The following is a 16,614-nucleotide window of genomic DNA, read 5'->3' on the forward strand; positions in this document are numbered from 1 at the left end:
ACACAATGTGGCCGGAAGCAGAAGGTTGTTCAAGTGGACTTTCTGTGTACTTGCACTTGTAGCAGCATACCAAGCAAGGAGGAGGCTGCTAATGGTGGTGCAATCAATTGTGATTATGCAGATTGTGAAACAGGCTGGGTACATGTAAGGAAGGGGTCCTACTATTTTATTCATTTGTTATTTTCTTGTTGTAACCATGTATTTACATATGTGTGGCCCAGAGTCGAGTGAAGTCCCCACTCTTCTCCTCACCCACATCAAAATACCAAGTTGTTGGAAGTTTGGGTGGTCACGAGACCTAAAAGTTTGGACATTCTGGGAATCAAACCACAGAACTCTGCATTGGTCCAAGCTGGTGTGTTGCCATTACACCAAACACCCCTTCTAGGCCAAGGTGGTTTCCAACACAAGTTCTGTATAACTTAGTTCTCGACTGCCTGGGGATTGAAGAGGCACCAAGGCTGGAACTACACCAGCCTTTCAGTACACAATGATCCATGTCTATTCCCACAATTAGCTAATATAAGTGTCACCATTACAGTATCATCTTGACTGTGTTAACCTCAGACAAACACAGATGAAGTGGACTTGTGAGATTTGCCAGAAGCGGAAGCGAGACAAGAATAACCAACTGAAATGTCATTATAAAATATATCTCATGCTTGTATTTAGGGGTGCTGAAGTTCACAGAGAACCGGTTCTGAACCAGTTCGAACTGGGAACCAAACCGCAGCAGAACCGAACCACGGTTTGGTTCTGATTTGGTTCTATGATGGTTCGGTTCTGGTTCTGAATGTTGGGGGATATTGTGAACCAGTTCTGAACCAAACTGAACCACAGAACCATCAAAGGATTTAGCTATTGAAATGTAATGTTAAGCATGCATTCATACAATTTTTTCATGGAAATTTTACAAAATCAATGCATTCAGGGTTGGCTGAGAAATTGAAAAACAAAAATCTATACACCCTCCCTTCAGCAAATGGAAACTCTCTGTGGCAACGAAAGTGAGTGGCATACAGACCCTGAAAATCCTATGCTGGGTAAAGATGGTAAACTGTGTGATGCTGCTGATAAACCGGACCAGTTTGTCTACAGTCCTTCAGTCCTCCTGCCGAACCATATCTCCAATTCTGAGGGCTATGACCCAGATGATGACTTGCCTGCTTCTTTTCGGATGGCTGAGAGACCCAAACGGATTATCAAGCATATCACTCGGGAAAATCCAATTGAAGTGTTCGAACAGCAAAAACTTGCTGCAAAGGGAAAAAATCAGCTTGGTGAAGCATGGAGCAGAGACCTGGCCATCAATGCTTCTCTGCAAACCCTGCCAAAGAATAGGGCTCAGGTGAACAAGCCTAGCAACCTGAAACGGCATGTGAAGATGGCTGGGATCATCAATGTTCCAACATCCTCCCAGGAATCTTCAGCATCAGACAGAGAGTCAGCTGGGAATAATTTGGGGAAGCGGGGCAGGTCTGGCCAGGGGAAGAAAGCGTTGAAGCGAACTCAAACTAGTATTGCAGTGCCTGAGGCTCCGACACTTGTATCTGGGTCCAAAAATGAGACAGGTGGAGACGGGGATGAGGAGTCTGTACCTGGGGCTAATGAGGATCCAGAAGCATTTGTGTGTGAAGATGCATGCACTGCTGAAGTGGTTAAGCTGTCTCAGAAAGCACGAGGGATGCAAGATCTTGAAACAGTATTCACGGAAGTTATTCACAATGGGCAGAAAAGCTATCGCGTGTGCCAAGTGTGCAAGTAAGTTTCAATATATTCATTATTCTGTTAAACAATGAACATACATGTGCTATAGATCTGCTTATGACAAAGGGAACCAGTCAAAACTGTTGATGCCACACTTTGCTGCCAGTTCTGGCTCAAGTACACTTCGCAAGCACATCAGCCGTAGTGGGGGAGAGCACTGGGAGCTCTACCTGAAGCAATGTAATGCCCTTGGAATCCCACCTGATGATAGAGCTATGCCTGGCACTGTACAAGAAGAGCAAAAAGCAGCTTTCACGGCAAACAAGTATGCCACACAGATTGAATTGAATTCATTTCAGGTTCAACCTTCATGTATTGCCTTCACAGGAACAACCAAAAACGAATCACCCATTTCTATCATCTAGCTGAGGATGAAGAATCATGGTCTGTGGAAGGTCTATTGTGTAGAATTGAAAATCTAACCATTGAACATGACCTTGTGGGTTACTCTTTGATCACTCTGCCTCAGCTAACTTTCACCATGCAGGGCTTTGATTTTGTCAACTCAAACTCATTCTGTGACCTAATGAAGTTTCAATCCTGCACAGGCCTTGGTGGTTCCCCACGCTACAAGGAAAAGGACCTTCCTCACTGCACAAAATTGACCGAACTCATCATTGCATGGTCAGAAATGGTCATGGAGAACTTGAAAAAACAACTTGAGGTATTTCTCACCCCACTTTGGCCACTAGAAAATACTACATGATTTGATCATAGGAGGCACCTGGCCTTGTTCACTTTTCCTTTGATGCTGTAGGAGTGCATAATGGGTGTGCTCAAATTCATGGAACCTTACACAGCAAATACATCAAAATTGGGCTCCCACCCTTGTACATTATTAGGAAAAAGAAAGAATGATAGAGGGGAGTAATAAGAAAGAAGAAAGAGGGTTTTCGTACGAACCGAAAGAGCCTTTCCGCGAAGGAATTGGTTGAGATTTGGTGGAGAAATTCAACCTGAGATGTCCTCATGAACAAAGTCCGTGCACTTGACCACAACCATGAGAACAAGGTCAAAAGCTGACGGAAGAGGACGATCTTGGGGTCATTTAATCGAGAAAAATGCCCAAATACCCAGCGTTGAATTTCACCCTAATCGGTTCAGTGGTTGTGGAGATATTCTGATTATCAGGCATGATGGGAGTCACGGGACAATATGGACTATGTGGATGCTCACATGCGAGCTAGTCTCAGTGAAATTCCAGAAGAATATGGGCTAGTTAAATGATACAAATGCTAAAGAAGACATTGGAGGAGTCTTGGAATTATGGCATATTATTTGGCCCAAGTTTCCCTGTGCACAGATAATCAAGATATATATTCTGTTTCTGAGAATTCCTGTTCTCAGTCAAATCCCCACTAAATTTCACAAAATTGGTATCGTTAGAAAGCTATGGATGAGGAGAGTCGAGTGGGATAAAGGGACGGAGGTTTGACGCAGTGTTTGGAGTGGTATGAGGAAGTTTGTGTTTTTCTTTTCAATTTTCATTGTTGTTTGGAATTTTATTCTAAGCCAACAGCACCCAAACCTTACTGCTGTTGATTGGTGGAGGCTTAGCTCAGCCAAACCCATATATTTCGGACTCTTTTCACAGATTGTATGTTTGCTGAATGGGTATATGTACATAGCGATTGAAACAGACTAAAGATTTCCCCCCCTCCTGCTACTTTTGAAGTCCATGTACTTGAGTGCTGTGAGTGTCCACACGATTGGTAAAGGCCTATTGTGACCTTTAGGGAAATCCACCATGGAAAGAAGATAAACAGGAGTTACCAGAGTTATATTATTCCCGAAATCCCCTCCCCCCCCTCCCTCTGTTGATATATGGACCTGTTCTAACTGCAACACCCCTTTCAGCCCCCTTTCTCTTTCTTCCCTAGCCTTTGGGGAGTGAGTTGGAGTGCTACCTTCTGTTTCCTGGAGAGTGTAGCAGATTCTCGCTTGCAATGCATGGACCTCCGCAACAATGAGAGGTTTCCTCAGGGTAACATGCCACTTCTTGGACAACAAATGGCACATTCACTCTGAGCTCATGTCTTTTTGTGAACTTGATGGGCCTCACACAGGCGATAATATTGCCAAGACATTATTATGAGAGACCACTGAAATGATCCCAACAATGAAGGTGAGTTTTGACTGACTGTTCCCACATCAATAATTCAATCTCATTCCTCCACAGATCAGGTACATCGCTTCTGACAATGCATCAACAAACGATGCAGCAATGTGTGTGATGAGTGAAATCCTCAGCGAGGAACATAACACAAGATGGGATGCTTCCTGTTACCGTGTTAGGTTTTCAATTTCCAGTGGTGCGCAAAGTTTCTTCACTTAGGTCACATATTTTCCAGATGCATGGGTCATATTGTCAACCTTGCACAACAGGCATTTATTTGTGCTCTTATGGGCAATGCTAACAATCCTATAGAACCTCAGGAGGCCGATGCTGGGAACAATGATGAAACCGACCTTTCTGGCCTCGAGATGCTATCTACCAAAGGCACCATAATTGGGCCATTGTTAGTCTGTGTTCGAACTCTAATTGTCTGTGTGAGTTATGTTCTCACTTCACTAATAAAATCTTTATTCTGAACTGGATCATGACATAGATCCGAAAGCCCCCTGGTGCGAAGCATTATCTAAGAGAATGTTGTGTCAAAGTATCTATCAAACCACTAGAACTTGTGATGTATGGAAACACACGCTGGGGTTCATGGCTATTGCTTCTGAAACGATTTATTGGATTGCACTGGTATGATGATACTACTATGTGATTTTGTCTCATATCTCACTTTCCAATGCATAGGCTATTATGCATTTTCTCAAGCATGCCGATCACAAAGACTCTGTTCCAAAAGCAAAGGGTCACACACCCAAGTATAGCACATGGACATTTAGCGACAATGACTGGGTTACTATGGAACTTGTTGTAGATGCACCCGAGGTAAGCTTTATTTCCTATCATTTCACAGCATACTGGTAACAATCTTCACATGCAAGGTTGCAGCTCATGCACAGCAGTCGTTCTCTGGAACCATGCCTGCTCTCAGTGTATGAGGGAATTATACAAGTTGGGAGGGAATGCGAAAAGGGCCTAGATACACGAATATCTATGATGCCCTTGATGCTGGTATTGCCCTTCTGGGGAAGTATTACGATGAGATGGATGCATCACCTCTTGCAGTTCTCAGCACAGGTATCTTTCCAAACTCTTGAATAGGATTGTATCGATGACTCATTCATCTAGTTCTTGATCCAATGACAAAGGATTCATATATCAAGCATTATTTTGTGCGTCAATACCAGGAGGCTGCAATACGGACTGTGCGCAACATTGTATGTTCCACTAAGATCCCCTAAATTTGATTGTTGCTGACTGCTACAAGTTTCTTGAGTACCATTCAGCACATGCAACCCGGTCTTAGGCTGCTACCTCAATTGCAACTGGAACAAATGGAGGCGATACTATTCAGATGATAGTGCCAATTGCTTCCTCAACTGATGAAGTATATGGCCTTTCACACCATCTTGCAGCCAGTCAAGCTCGATGTGCCCAAGAAATCTCAAGTGATGATCCTTGTGCGGAACTCGAACGTTATCTTATCAAACCACTTGCATTTCCAGGAACCGACATTCTCAACTTCAGGATGGTAAGCCACATTGCCAGCACTCATTTTGATCTCAACTGCAACCTGGACTTATCCTTTCCAACTTCCAGAAAAAAGGCGCCGCATATCTGGTTTTAATGTCAATTGCTCAGGACTTACTTTCGGTTCCAGCCTCATCCATTCCGTGTGAAAGGGCATTTTCTGCTGCGAAACACACTGACAACGACAATCGGAATCACCTCACTCCTGAGCACCTTGGTGCTATCCAAATTGCCAAGGCTGATATACAGTGTCGTTATTGTGAGGAAAGGGAAGCAAAGAAGACCTCAGAGGCAGTGAAGACCCAAGAGTGGTGTGAATATGGCCGCATGTCTGCAGAGAGATTGAGAGTGGGAATCAACCTAGATTCTTAATGTTTGGTTGAAATTTCGTGTTCCAAGTATTATTAGTGCACTTCGTAGTGTAATTACAATAATTAACTTGGACAGTAATACAAGGCTTGCTTGAACCGTTCCAAAACCGAACCAAACCGTTCCAGAACCGAGTTGTGGTTCAGTTTGGTTCATATACTGGTTCGGTTCTGGTTTGACATCATCGCCCAAACACAGAACCGGTTCAGTTCTGGTTCTCAAAAAATTGCCCCAGAACCGAACCAAACCAAACCACAGCACCCCTACTTTTATTTACGTTCTGGTGATCTGGGAGACCCAGAAACGGCGTTAAACATGCAGGCAGAATCCAATTAATCAAGGTGACATGCAGGTTGACACCGAATGTGCGGACCCCTACCTTCTGCTCCGGGAATTGCCGACCACCCCTTCTTCCCATTGCGACTTTGTCGCCTAGCCCACGTGATTTTTCCCGCGGGTTCGCGCACATAGGGAAATGTGAGTGATGGCAGGGAAGGTAGAGGGGACAGGGACAGGGTTGGGTGGTCCACGTGCTATGCCCTGACAACCAGCCCCGGAACTTGGCCCGAATCTTGAAAATTCTCATCACGTGTATTCATCACCTCACAAGCCAAATATCGCGAGGTTCAGATTTTATCTTTTAACGTTCTCGGGCCTCTATCTAGCTTCGCATAGCGCGTTTTTCTCAGCATCACAGATAGCCACTGCGCGGTTATGCATAATTCAAGGAGACGACCTGCAGCCCGACAAACCGTCATTCCTCATGGGCCTCGGTCGACAATACCACCATCATGGAGAGATCAGCAACGAGAAAAAGAGACTATGAAACGCCGAGATGCCGCTAACCAAGCTCGTCAGGAGGCCAAAGATAATGCACTAAAAGTACACTTGCAACCGTAAGTTCACCATGCATGGGGCGCTGCATCGAATCCAACTTCTTTTCTCAGTGTTCCAGGTTCCGCGATACTCATTGAAGGACTTCCGTTTGATGCATTACCTGGAGAACTTGAGGTTTGTCGTCGACGTCAGAATACAGGTTCTACTAGCTAAGCGGCGAACTTTTGTAGGAGCTTTTTGCAACGACGGCAAGCAACCTTCTTTCGAGCACTTGGGAGGTATCTGATTCAACTACAGGTTGGATATGTAGTGGACGCGTATCTTCTGTATAATGACAAAGTATGCTTTTCCATATCCCGATCCAAGAATTGGCGCCAACCAATTGCGACAGGGCTATCCCAAGGGGAAGGGATATGTCCAGTTCAGTCATCCTTCTGACGCAGCTTTAGCACGAAGGGTGAGGATTGCTCTCGCCAATGTTGCATCACTGATCAATCCCCTATCCCTTAGAAATACCATGGTCGAGTCATTGATGGACGTGAGTGCCAATGTTGGTGTGATTTCAATGCTGGACGCGTAGCGAGTTCACTCCAGGCTCTCCGATTCGCGTGAGACTCGTTATCGACACTGAAGAGCCAGAGTTTCCTCGCGGTGGCCTGAATGGAGCCACCCAGCCGCGTAGCTTAGCCGGCCGTATCCATCCTCAACCAACACAAAATGTCAACGCCCCTCCGCCTCTTCGCCTCTCCCAACGTTTGGGCCCCCCTGTGGCCTCGCCTCTCCCAATTCAACGCCTTCCCCCAACGCCTTCGGCCGTGGCTTTAACACTTCGATCCAACACTACGTGAGTTACAACACTCGATATTAAATGTTTGCTCATGCATGGTCCCACCAGCTACATCAACCAACCACTTCGAGCCCGCGTGAAGAAAGGTCCCAGACGTACGGCAAAACGGGCCCAGAGACTCGCATTGGCGCGTGACCGTCCAGCGGTTGCTGCCGATCTTGATGCCGATTTGGATAAATACATGAGTATGACTCAGACTGGACTTCTGCGATGATGATCGGACAACGGATCTCAATCTTTTTGTGCATATCTTTATCATTTCTTGTTGCAACATAGCTTTGTCAATGCATTAGATGTCGCTGAGGTCCATTGTGTCGAGCATCGATGCGGATTAATACTGCAACCTTTGGTTCAAATTACAATAAGTGAGGGAGTGAATATTCTTCTGCTTGTCCATGAGCCACCGAAATCCCAATGCCTCTTGAGCCAAGGGTCTCGCCATATGGACCCAACCCAACACCAAGACGAGCACCAACTTCATCTATTTCCTTCATCTCAAACTCTTTGTTGAACTTCTGCTGTAAGTCAGTGATGATGGCAATGACTTGCCGGCATGCCTCCTGAAGCTTGAGAGGGGGGTATGCAGCCATTAGTTTGGATTCGGAGGACGAAGCGAGGTTCCAGCAGGTGGGGGACTTTGTAGCCTGCGAAGAGAACGCTGGGTCCTCTGAGACACTGTCTGTATCAAAAGACGTGGAAAGCAGAACATGCGCCAGAAGGAAGGGATGCAGGCGAGCGGGTTACGAGCGTATCATATTCGCCATCGTGTGATCTTGTTTGTTGATTCTGAACGTCGCCGCATGGGAAATTTTCGTGTCCTCCTGAATTTCTGATCTTGCCCATAGCAGCGGGGTACGTCCACTCATCAAAATCGTAATGATCTCCACAACTTCCCATCCCCTAACGCATCAAGTTGGAATATTCATACCTACAGTCAAATATGTCAGATGCAACGTAGATCAAGAATACTCAATTGCCCGTTGAGCTCGGAGGATTGACAGATTACTCTTTCCTCTACACACAGAGTCACTAACCACTCCCAATACGCAATTGGCGACTCTGAAAATTTATCATCATTTTCCCTTTACATGCTTTCTTTTACGTCAGCTCACCTGTCCCTTCTCTTTTATTTTCCTTCCACCATTTTCCGCTCCCACTCGGCAACTGCGGAAGCTTACCAAGCACTTGACCCGTTCCTGAAAAATAATCGGGGACCACCAAAACTGAGGCGGTTAAATACTTCAGGGGAAGGAAAGGTCAACTTACTCGGAAGCAAAAGTATCAATTCAGTTTTGAACCTTCACCCAGGTCTACAAGGTACTGAAATCTCGTTGGATCACTAGGCCATTCTGCCTTCCTGCTGCACTTCCATGCTCTGTGATGCTCCTCAAGGGGGTGGTGTTTGAAATTCGCATGGTCTCAGCCTTGATTTTGATGGATGCACACAAGTACATTTGGATGTATTTGGGCTGACTGCTTTTCCCTGAAGAACAGACAATGCCGACCCGGTTCTCTAAGACCCGTAAGCACCGCGGACATGTTTCCGCTGGTTATGGACGTGTAGGGAAGCACCGTAAGCACCCGGGTGGTCGCGGTCTTGCTGGTGGTCAACACCACCACCGGTGAGTGCTCCCGTTGCACACCAACTCCTTGTTCAGTTTCCTCACCCTCGACTCTAGGACAAACATGGATAAGGTGCGGTTGGGGGATTTGGCGAATGAGAATTCCACTCCTCATTTCACAAACTTAGTACCATCCGGGTTATTTTGGTAAAGTCGGTATGCGCTATTTCCACTTGAAGCGCAACCCGTATTGGTCCCCGACTATCAATGTGGACAAGCTATGGTCCCTCGTTCCTGAAGAGGAGAAGGCAGGGCTCAGCTCAGAAAGCGAGGTTGTGCCTGTCATCGATATTCTCGCCCATGGGTATAGTAAACTTTTGGGTAAAGGATTGTGCGTACATTTATCCATAGTTGCATTGATATTGATCACTAATGTCATTATTCTTTCAGTCTGCCAAAAATGCCTCTGATCGTAAAGACTCGGTCGGTTTCTTCCAAAGCAGAGTGCGTCCGATCCCATCTTTTGAACTGCCGTCATCGTCTAATTCCCCAATAGGAGAAAGATAAGAAGAGCTGGTGGTGTTGTCAAGCTTATAGCATAATCTCGAAGGCAACCTGAGGTATCACAGGTGACCCAGGAAAGTAGGCGAACTGGATGGTGCTAAGCGGGAGGGTACATTCGCAGTATTCAAACGTACGCCGCACGGCACCTGTAGTGAGGTCATTAAACCACTGTAGAGAAGCCAAGATACCAACGTGCTTGAGGATGTGATCGTCATGAGTGAATGGAACCGGAGGTACGTGTTGCAACGAGAGCATAGCGACGCTGTCGGTGCGCACAGGCATCCATTTTCATCAAACGACGTCTCACCAGGGGTGTCAAGAGATATGCGTCCCAACCTTCGCCTCCAAATCTAAGTAGATTCCTACTGCTTTATATATCACGTCCTCGCGCTAATGAAGCCAAACTGCCCGCTTTTGTGGATTCCGCAATGCTCCCTTGTTTCATTTTTTGGAAGCTGATGGCAATGACGGAGGGTGTCTGAGCCTGGGATAGCGGCTTCTGTGACATTTTCCAACCAAGAGTGAGGAGATTTTTCGACTCCGTTTTTGGAGCCTGCGGTAAGGGGAGTCGAGATGTTGTCGGTGCAACGCCAGCATCGCACTCCGCACATATGTCGCTATCACCTGTCGTGATGGCTGGAGTCCGGTGGTGTCACGAGCTGAGATGGCATTGAGAATTCAGGATAACGTACAGGCTGGGGGTTAAGGAGATTGCCATTTTATTATAATTATATGAGTGATATCTTTTTACAGGTGAAGTAGAAACGGGAGGCTTTACAGGTTTGTATCTCCTCGGCATGGTGTAGTTGCTTTGGAAAGCCAAGAACAGGGCAGGCCCCTCAACAAGGGTGCGCGGGTCGCGCTGCTGATCTGTAAATGAAATGCGCGCTCAGCTGAATAGCCATGTGGATGGTGGCGGGGGTACACGTCGGGTCAAATTCTGTCCGATTGCACCGTCTGGGATTGACCAGCACCGACTGAGGAGTTCGCGGTTACTCAGACCCAATGTGAATGTGATCCCACTAATCCGAGGGGGTAGCGTGGAAATCGGGGTGCAGAGGGTTGCGACAACTGCCAACAATCCCGCCGGCTGAGGCCATTCGATGGAAGTAGACGAACACAGAGTTTTGATTACTATTCTGGGGATGTCCCACAACAGAGAGCAAGATCTAAGTCTCCGTGCGCGAGTGAGGAGCAGGGTAGGTAGGTATGTGTTCGCCGTTCAGAGGAAATGTGGGGATGAAGTGGCTCGTACTGGTTATGCCTGTGAAAGGTGCCATACGGAATCGGAGTGGGAGATCGGCCTTTGTAGCGCGTTGCCTGGACGAAGGAAACGACAACGAGACGCCAGCGGTGCAAGGGTACAGCCTCCAGCCTCCTTAGTCGGATATCTCTACGAAAAGGCTATGGAACTGCATGGGACGTCGAAAGCAATCACCGTTCCACACAGATGACGTATTTCCCGGAGGCTCGATTGGCTGAAGAGTGTCCTTTAACCGCGACGCACTAAGCGCCTCCGGTCGTGTTCAGTTAGCTGCGACGAGGGGATTCTTCAGCAATATCTGTCGAATACAGGGTGTGATGTGAGAGGTGTCGATACAGGCAGAAGGTTCGACGAGAGTGCCCTTACCAGCGAGAGGCCTGTCAAGAACCCCAACGATAACCGACAGGGATGAATGAGTTTGTGCGTGATGGCCTTGAGGTGGGATCAGATGCGATTTTCACATGACGTGAACCACGGATTTTGTGCCCCCCCCGGATATGGCCCCTATTGAAATGGATAGGACGCCGAGCCCAAACCAGTGATCAAAGCCTATCTACAGTGCAACATACGGTCAGATCGGGGGTTGGACGATGTTTTTGTATTACAATTCAGTTTCGAAGTTGAGTTTATATACGTAACATGTGACTTTTGTATTGGACTGTGCCTCTGAAACTGAATTGTAATACAAAAACAACTTGGTCGAGATTGTGCGTCCACGTAGCGGTGAGTCGTACTGTTACGGACGGTTGAATCACGTGGTGCCCGTGCCCACCTCTCACGTTACCTTGCCTCGTTCGCCAGATGGATGAAGATGAGGCTGCCAACAAGCTCCTAGAAGAGCAGCAAACACCTACGCGTCGAATTGTAATTCTTTCCTACTGGATCATCATCTTTGTCAGCGTACCTTTATGGTGGTATACGACTCGCATTGAGCGCTTACCGCTTGCGGAGAGCCAGGTGCACGACGAAACGGCAAGGAAGGTAGGCATTTTCAATTCTTTCAACCTGTTGTGTGCTAAATATCCTTTGTCAGATTGTGTTCCCAGTTTCTGCTTGCTCCAAAGGGCCGCCTCAAGCGCGCCCCGTAATGGCCCAATTGGCCGATTTGCTTGAGAGAGAACCATTCCCAGACAGCGTCAACTTCACGTGGCTCACCGAATGTCCCAAACACCTGCCTCTAGGGGAGAAAGCTTTTTCTGTCACTTGATGGTGTGACTCACGCTGCGATGTAGATGATGCTACCCATTATACTCTCTCCATTCTTCCCTCGCATGCGGGGGGACCAGAAATATTTGTGCGTGGACGTGAACTGACTTCGAAAGTTCCCTTAGACGGTAATCTACTTCGCACTGCGGGGTTACATGGATTAATGACTATTTAAAGTGCCATCACAATCAACCGACGCCGTTATTCGTGCACTTAAGTCCCTCATCAATCCTCTTTCACCGCCAGTCAAGGCACAATATTCGCCAACATATCGCCTCGCATTCTCGCTTTTAAATGAGGACTCGTCCCTCGGAGGTTTTGCTATGGCATGGGACATTGAGGCTGCGATTACCCGTGAGTCCCTCCAGAACGGATTTTGATTTTGAGTCAATTGGTATTCCTAGGGCACCTGCGCCGCTCATTAAGGGAGCTTTCTATGATTTACAAGTTCACCATCGAGAGTCAAGTTCAGTATCACGCTCCATTGGCCTTCGAGCCCCATATTGTGACCACCATGATGGATGATAACGCGTCTGCTCCAAGTTATCATCTGGATCAGGACCATATCAAGACATTTGTGAACTCCGAAGAATGGACACTCGGTAGGATGCTTCAAAGGGGTTGTTCATCACTGACACATGCTGTTGTTGCAGCCTCGACCATCAACAATGACGTTGTTCTGCATTTCCTACTCTTCATACCCTCTGTAGGGCACAGACCAATGAAGGTCATCAAAACCAACGGTAAGTGTACTAGTATCCCAGAATTCAGATGCGACAACGGACGAAAACAGGCACACCGTCCAGCGCGAACGCTTTCGTGATCCCACAGTGGGGCGGGATTGTCATAATGAACCCCCCCGCCACTCTCCAAAACTCGACGGGTTACATTTTATCCGTTGAGGATTTATTGCAGCCATTTACGCTCTTCAGGTCTCAGCTTTATGCGCTTCTTGGCGTCCCTGAACTCCCTCCTGTGTTGAACTCTGCGGATGATCCCTTCACCCTAAGTCAATGGCAGATTGATTATTTGGTTCGGACCCGGGCACTCGAGAATGTCAAGCACAGCCAAGAGGCTTTGGAAAGTATCGTAAAGCTTGTTCACCAAATACAGGGTATGCCAGTGAAAGCAGACGTTCAGAAATATGTCATGAATTCCTTAGATTACCTCGAAAAGGTAAGGTGCAGGTGCAGCATCCAGCGGTTGTTCAATATTGATAGCCTCGCATAGGCGCACTCATCATCGTCGGCCCTGTCGATATTGCAAAACTCTATTCAAGCACTTACCCTCTCTTCTCGTGCATTCTTCAACCCAGGAATGCTTGCCATGCTCTATTTTCCTCCCGAGCACAAGTACGCCGTGTACACACCACTCTTCGCCCCAATATCTGCCCCGATTCTGGTGGCGACGATCAAAGAACTGATATCTGTGTCGAGAGCTCCCAGGGGCATCGAACCAGGAAGGAAGGCTCTAAAGTGAAGGGGAAGTCGGTGGGCGGCAGTTATTCATTATTAATTATATACATGCAATACCAAGAAATTTGTTTAATTCACATCAAGCCTGTCGTTTGCACTGTTTCTAAGATCGGATGAGGCAGACATCGATCTTGTCCTTTGGTTCATTGGCGATGAGCGTCCAAGGCTGCCAGCATAAACTCCAGTGGAATTCAGAGAGCTCGTTCGCATATGTTTCCTCTGCCCGCGGATCGCATTAGGATCGATGTTGACTAGTCCTGCAATGCGTGCGATAACTAAAAGTATGTCCACTACCGACACGACCCCGTACAACGGTGAAGCCGGACCCGTAGTAGGCGAAAATCCAGATGGAGTCGGAGGTGATGATTCAACGGAATATGGCGAGGGAAGCATGAAAGATCCTGAGCGAGGCTGCACGGGGTTGAGAGTAGGTGAGGAGGACGGTGTAGCCGTAATAAATGCTCGATGGGCGTTAGCTGCGGAGAAACGGATTCAGTCATTCGAAATATCAAAAGGATACCAAGAGCACACGAACTAGCCAAGAGCAAATCAATGGTATGTTTGAAGGAGCTCAGAGGAGTCACGCTATACACTGGATATAGATCCTCGCCGTCAGTGAAGCCGTGCTGAAACTTTGACCTCAAAATGATTATCACCAGATTATCTAGAGGGGAGATCATAGCTGACCTTGATCATTGAAATAAACTGATTAAGAGGAAGCGTTAGAACAGCACGGTCTTCAGAAGTAGCCACTAGCTTTCCGATATCGGTGACGGACACGGCCTGAAATTCCATATCAGTTGGCTTTAATGGCTTTATCGGTGTAGGATAACGGTGTACCGAGAGTAAGTTTTGGGTGTCAACGACGGCGACACTGCTGACATTCTCTTCACACATAAGTCGCATTGCATCCAAGACGGAAGCTTCACTCGACAGTGATACAACGTGTTTGTTAACACCTATCTCAAGCTCGCATAGAGGCAATGCCAGTGTAGATTCTACGTCCGAAAACTTGTTTTCCTGTGGTGTCATGTATGGTGGGAATTGGAATCCAGGATGAAGAACGAACAGGCGGGCAAGATGGGTGCTCACATCATCTGCAAGCCATCGAACGAATCGTCGATCGGACAAGACACCCTTGACGGTGCCATCCATCTTTCTAATCACAATGCTAAAGTAGTGATCAAAATCGGTTGTTAACAGCGAAATCGCGGAGGGTCCCAGGTATTCACCAATGTCTCCCTTGGGAGAAAGCCTGGAGCAGAGAAATAACAGTTGATTGGTCCTCCTGGAGCAATAGTAGGTCATTCTTCTCAGAAAGGTTGAAAGCATCTTTAACGCTGTAGATCCGAAAGGTCACGAAAATACCAGAAAGTTTTCAGGGCATAGAGCAAGGCAAGACTCACAAAACATCGGATCCTTCTTTAACAGCAGTTATAATCGTTCGCAGCTGGCCTGCATGTTGGGAGTCTTGCGCTAATTCTTCATTTGAGGGTACATACGCTCCTATAGCCAGAAGAAGGAACACGTTCACATCGGCGAACTAGAGCGAAATGTAAAATCGATTGGTGGGAGTTCATCCTGGACCATCACTCACATCGAATAGTCCAAGGTACTCCTGTTCATGTTTACAGCAAAAGGATGTCCGAATATGAATTGCTGTGAGTCTTACTCACTTCATGAGGCTTGCCATCGGGGGTGGTCTTGGTGACAAGCAAACATGAGACTTCGTCACTGGAAACTAGCCTCTGTCGAATATTTTCCGGGGAGCGATTCTCATGAGTCCGTCACGTAGGTTCGTTGGGAAAAGCGCATATCTCACTTCACAAGCAGTCTCGACCCTTTCATCACCTGATATCCTCACTATCGTTTCATCAAGTGCGCCTAAAAACCCGATATCGCCACATTTGAGTGGGCAAGAAAACAATACCAGGTGGCGACAAACCATCAGGAATCAGTCTTTCCCACTCACTTCCAATCTTGTCTCCTCTCCCATTGCCCGGGGAGGACATCTTAAGACTGTTGGAGTAACAACGACCCGTGACTTACCAACCAACACCACATGATCCCTCTTACATCCGTATTCACCTCGTGACACAATGTATATAATTGTATATACTGTTTTTGCTCTACTTTCCTTTTCCCCTCAGTTCTTCATTTACGGAGACTGAGGTTAGTATCATTGGTTTTAGTTAGTTGTTACATTACTTACTCTGTACTCTTCTGTACTATAGCTCCCGCATTAGGTTAGTACTCAACGTAGTAATTCAGTTCTTCATTTACAGAGACTGAGTTCCCACATTAGCCCTCCTATTAAAGACTTGGGCTGTTGGTAGTGACTGTTCTGTTTTATTCTGGATATCTAACCTGCAAACTTCAGGGGCTGTTCGTGAGAGTGCCAATGGCGGGGGATCTCAGGGAAAATAAATGCAAATAAAGCAGAAAATAACAAAACAAGTCAGATCTGGAAGTACTTGTCCTCCTTCGTCCGAATGAAACCCACTTTGTACTATGGGGCTGGCATGCCCACTGTAAATGGGGGTCGGCAATTCAGGTTGATGACTATTTGCCCACCCTTGGCTGTGCTGTCTATTGTGAATAAAGCTGGGAACGGCGGGACATTTGACTCTTATAGAACTCAAGTGATTGCAAAATAGTGTTCTTGGTGACCCATACCAGTGCACCTTGAGTGTTTTTTCATTTTGAATATGCTTCTTTGTTGAGATATGGTGAGAAATCACAGGGAAAAACATGAAAGATGCCATTAATTTTAAAAACGAAACCTATGAATACCTAGATATATCCAATACAATAAATATTCAATTCATCTGTAAAGTCAAGACACTATGAGATGAAGGAGAAATTTGGGCAGTGGGATTTGTGGTTATTGAGTGCATGCAGCAGTTGTGTCAGGGCACACCCGCCTGACCCGCCTCCACCCGGGCCCACCTCACCTGGTTCCCCTTCTCCCACCCTGCACCCCTCCTTCATACCCCTTCCCCCTCTATCCCTCTCCCACTTCCCCTTCTATTTCCATTTCCATTTCTATTTCTATTTCTACTTCACACGGACGA

The 16,614-nt window shown here is 46.8% G+C and overlaps 7 protein-coding genes and 1 pseudogene across 8 annotated transcripts; 5 read left to right on the forward strand and 3 right to left on the reverse strand.

The window, feature by feature from the left end:
- Positions 1-307: 307 nt before the first annotated feature.
- On the reverse strand, positions 308-381 carry EI90DRAFT_t230 (annotated as a pseudogene). Its single transcript has one exon. The product of its transcript is annotated as a tRNA-OTHER (tRNA).
- A 655-nt stretch (positions 382-1,036) lies between these two features.
- Positions 1,037-2,625, forward strand: EI90DRAFT_3131322 (uncharacterized protein; the record flags this gene model as incomplete). Its single annotated transcript, XM_039064380.1, has 5 exons — positions 1,037-1,761; positions 1,817-2,032; positions 2,095-2,206; positions 2,255-2,431; positions 2,485-2,625. The coding sequence occupies 5 exons, from the start codon at positions 1,037-1,039 to the stop codon at positions 2,623-2,625; spliced, it is 1,371 nt and encodes a 456-aa protein (XP_038910732.1).
- A 3,630-nt stretch (positions 2,626-6,255) lies between these two features.
- On the forward strand, positions 6,256-7,774 carry EI90DRAFT_3157823 (uncharacterized protein). Its single transcript, XM_039066143.1, has 8 exons — positions 6,256-6,681; positions 6,733-6,796; positions 6,853-6,870; positions 6,920-6,961; positions 7,014-7,079; positions 7,133-7,160; positions 7,217-7,466; positions 7,518-7,774. The coding sequence occupies exons 1-8, from the start codon at positions 6,500-6,502 to the stop codon at positions 7,681-7,683; spliced, it is 816 nt and encodes a 271-aa protein (XP_038910733.1). The 5' UTR covers positions 6,256-6,499; the 3' UTR covers positions 7,684-7,774.
- Positions 7,767-8,762, reverse strand: EI90DRAFT_3157824 (uncharacterized protein). The gene is made up of 3 exons (XM_039066144.1): positions 8,582-8,762; positions 8,214-8,528; positions 7,767-8,144 (listed from the first exon to the last, which is right to left on the reverse strand). Exons 2-3 carry the CDS (start codon positions 8,333-8,335, stop codon positions 7,826-7,828), a joined length of 441 nt encoding a protein of 146 aa, XP_038910734.1. The 5' UTR covers positions 8,336-8,528; positions 8,582-8,762; the 3' UTR covers positions 7,767-7,825.
- EI90DRAFT_3078486 (uncharacterized protein) lies at positions 8,528-9,025 on the forward strand. The gene is made up of 2 exons (XM_039061777.1): positions 8,528-8,786; positions 8,964-9,025. Exons 1-2 carry the CDS (start codon positions 8,558-8,560, stop codon positions 8,984-8,986), a joined length of 252 nt encoding a protein of 83 aa, XP_038910735.1. The 5' UTR covers positions 8,528-8,557; the 3' UTR covers positions 8,987-9,025.
- On the forward strand, positions 8,967-9,633 carry EI90DRAFT_3147056 (uncharacterized protein; the record flags this gene model as incomplete). The annotated part of the gene is made up of 5 exons (XM_039065495.1): positions 8,967-9,091; positions 9,149-9,164; positions 9,220-9,422; positions 9,482-9,535; positions 9,588-9,633. 5 exons carry the CDS (start codon positions 8,967-8,969, stop codon positions 9,631-9,633), a joined length of 444 nt encoding a protein of 147 aa, XP_038910736.1.
- A 2,027-nt stretch (positions 9,634-11,660) lies between these two features.
- On the forward strand, positions 11,661-13,544 carry EI90DRAFT_3131328 (phosphatidylinositol-glycan biosynthesis class S protein-domain-containing protein; the record flags this gene model as incomplete). The annotated part of the gene is made up of 8 exons (XM_039064381.1): positions 11,661-11,840; positions 11,893-12,019; positions 12,092-12,193; positions 12,243-12,419; positions 12,470-12,667; positions 12,719-12,808; positions 12,859-13,241; positions 13,296-13,544. The coding sequence occupies 8 exons, from the start codon at positions 11,661-11,663 to the stop codon at positions 13,542-13,544; spliced, it is 1,506 nt and encodes a 501-aa protein (XP_038910737.1).
- On the reverse strand, positions 13,453-15,585 carry EI90DRAFT_2491410 (uncharacterized protein). The gene is made up of 11 exons (XM_039053120.1): positions 15,513-15,585; positions 15,363-15,391; positions 15,217-15,288; positions 15,138-15,158; positions 14,947-15,083; positions 14,773-14,880; positions 14,633-14,711; positions 14,381-14,560; positions 14,228-14,323; positions 14,076-14,166; positions 13,453-14,016 (listed from the first exon to the last, which is right to left on the reverse strand). The coding sequence occupies exons 1-11, from the start codon at positions 15,550-15,552 to the stop codon at positions 13,610-13,612; spliced, it is 1,260 nt and encodes a 419-aa protein (XP_038910738.1). The 5' UTR covers positions 15,553-15,585; the 3' UTR covers positions 13,453-13,609.
- Positions 15,586-16,614: the final 1,029 nt, after the last annotated feature.

This window comes from Cantharellus anzutake (genome assembly GCF_015039405.1).
Source record: "Cantharellus anzutake strain C23 chromosome Unknown EI90scaffold_75, whole genome shotgun sequence".
NCBI classification, from domain to species: domain Eukaryota; kingdom Fungi; phylum Basidiomycota; class Agaricomycetes; order Cantharellales; family Hydnaceae; genus Cantharellus; species Cantharellus anzutake.

Excerpts from the sequence above, each read along its gene's own strand:
- EI90DRAFT_3157823 (XM_039066143.1), top strand. The coding sequence starts at position 6,500 with ATGCATAATTCAAGGAGACGACCTGCAGCCCGACAAACCGTCATTCCT. Across the intron at positions 7,080-7,132 it reads ACGCAGCTTTAGCACGAAGG|AAATACCATGGTCGAGTCAT; the intron begins GTGAGGATTGCT and ends CCTATCCCTTAG. Across the intron at positions 7,467-7,517 it reads ACACTTCGATCCAACACTAC|CTACATCAACCAACCACTTC; the intron begins GTGAGTTACAAC and ends TGGTCCCACCAG.
- EI90DRAFT_3157824 (XM_039066144.1), bottom strand. The coding sequence starts at position 8,335 with ATGAGTGGACGTACCCCGCTGCTATGGGCAAGATCAGAAATTCAGGAG. Across the intron at positions 8,145-8,213 it reads ATGGCGAATATGATACGCTC|TGTCTCAGAGGACCCAGCGT; the intron begins GTAACCCGCTCG and ends TGATACAGACAG.
- EI90DRAFT_3078486 (XM_039061777.1), top strand. The coding sequence starts at position 8,558 with ATGCTTTCTTTTACGTCAGCTCACCTGTCCCTTCTCTTTTATTTTCCT. Across the intron at positions 8,787-8,963 it reads CCTTCACCCAGGTCTACAAG|ACAATGCCGACCCGGTTCTC; the intron begins GTACTGAAATCT and ends CCTGAAGAACAG.
- EI90DRAFT_2491410 (XM_039053120.1), bottom strand. The coding sequence starts at position 15,552 with ATGTCCTCCCCGGGCAATGGGAGAGGAGACAAGATTGGAA. Across the intron at positions 14,561-14,632 it reads TTCGATGGCTTGCAGATGAT|GAAAACAAGTTTTCGGACGT; the intron begins GTGAGCACCCAT and ends ATGACACCACAG. Across the intron at positions 14,017-14,075 it reads CATTGATTTGCTCTTGGCTA|CTAACGCCCATCGAGCATTT; the intron begins GTTCGTGTGCTC and ends GTTTCTCCGCAG.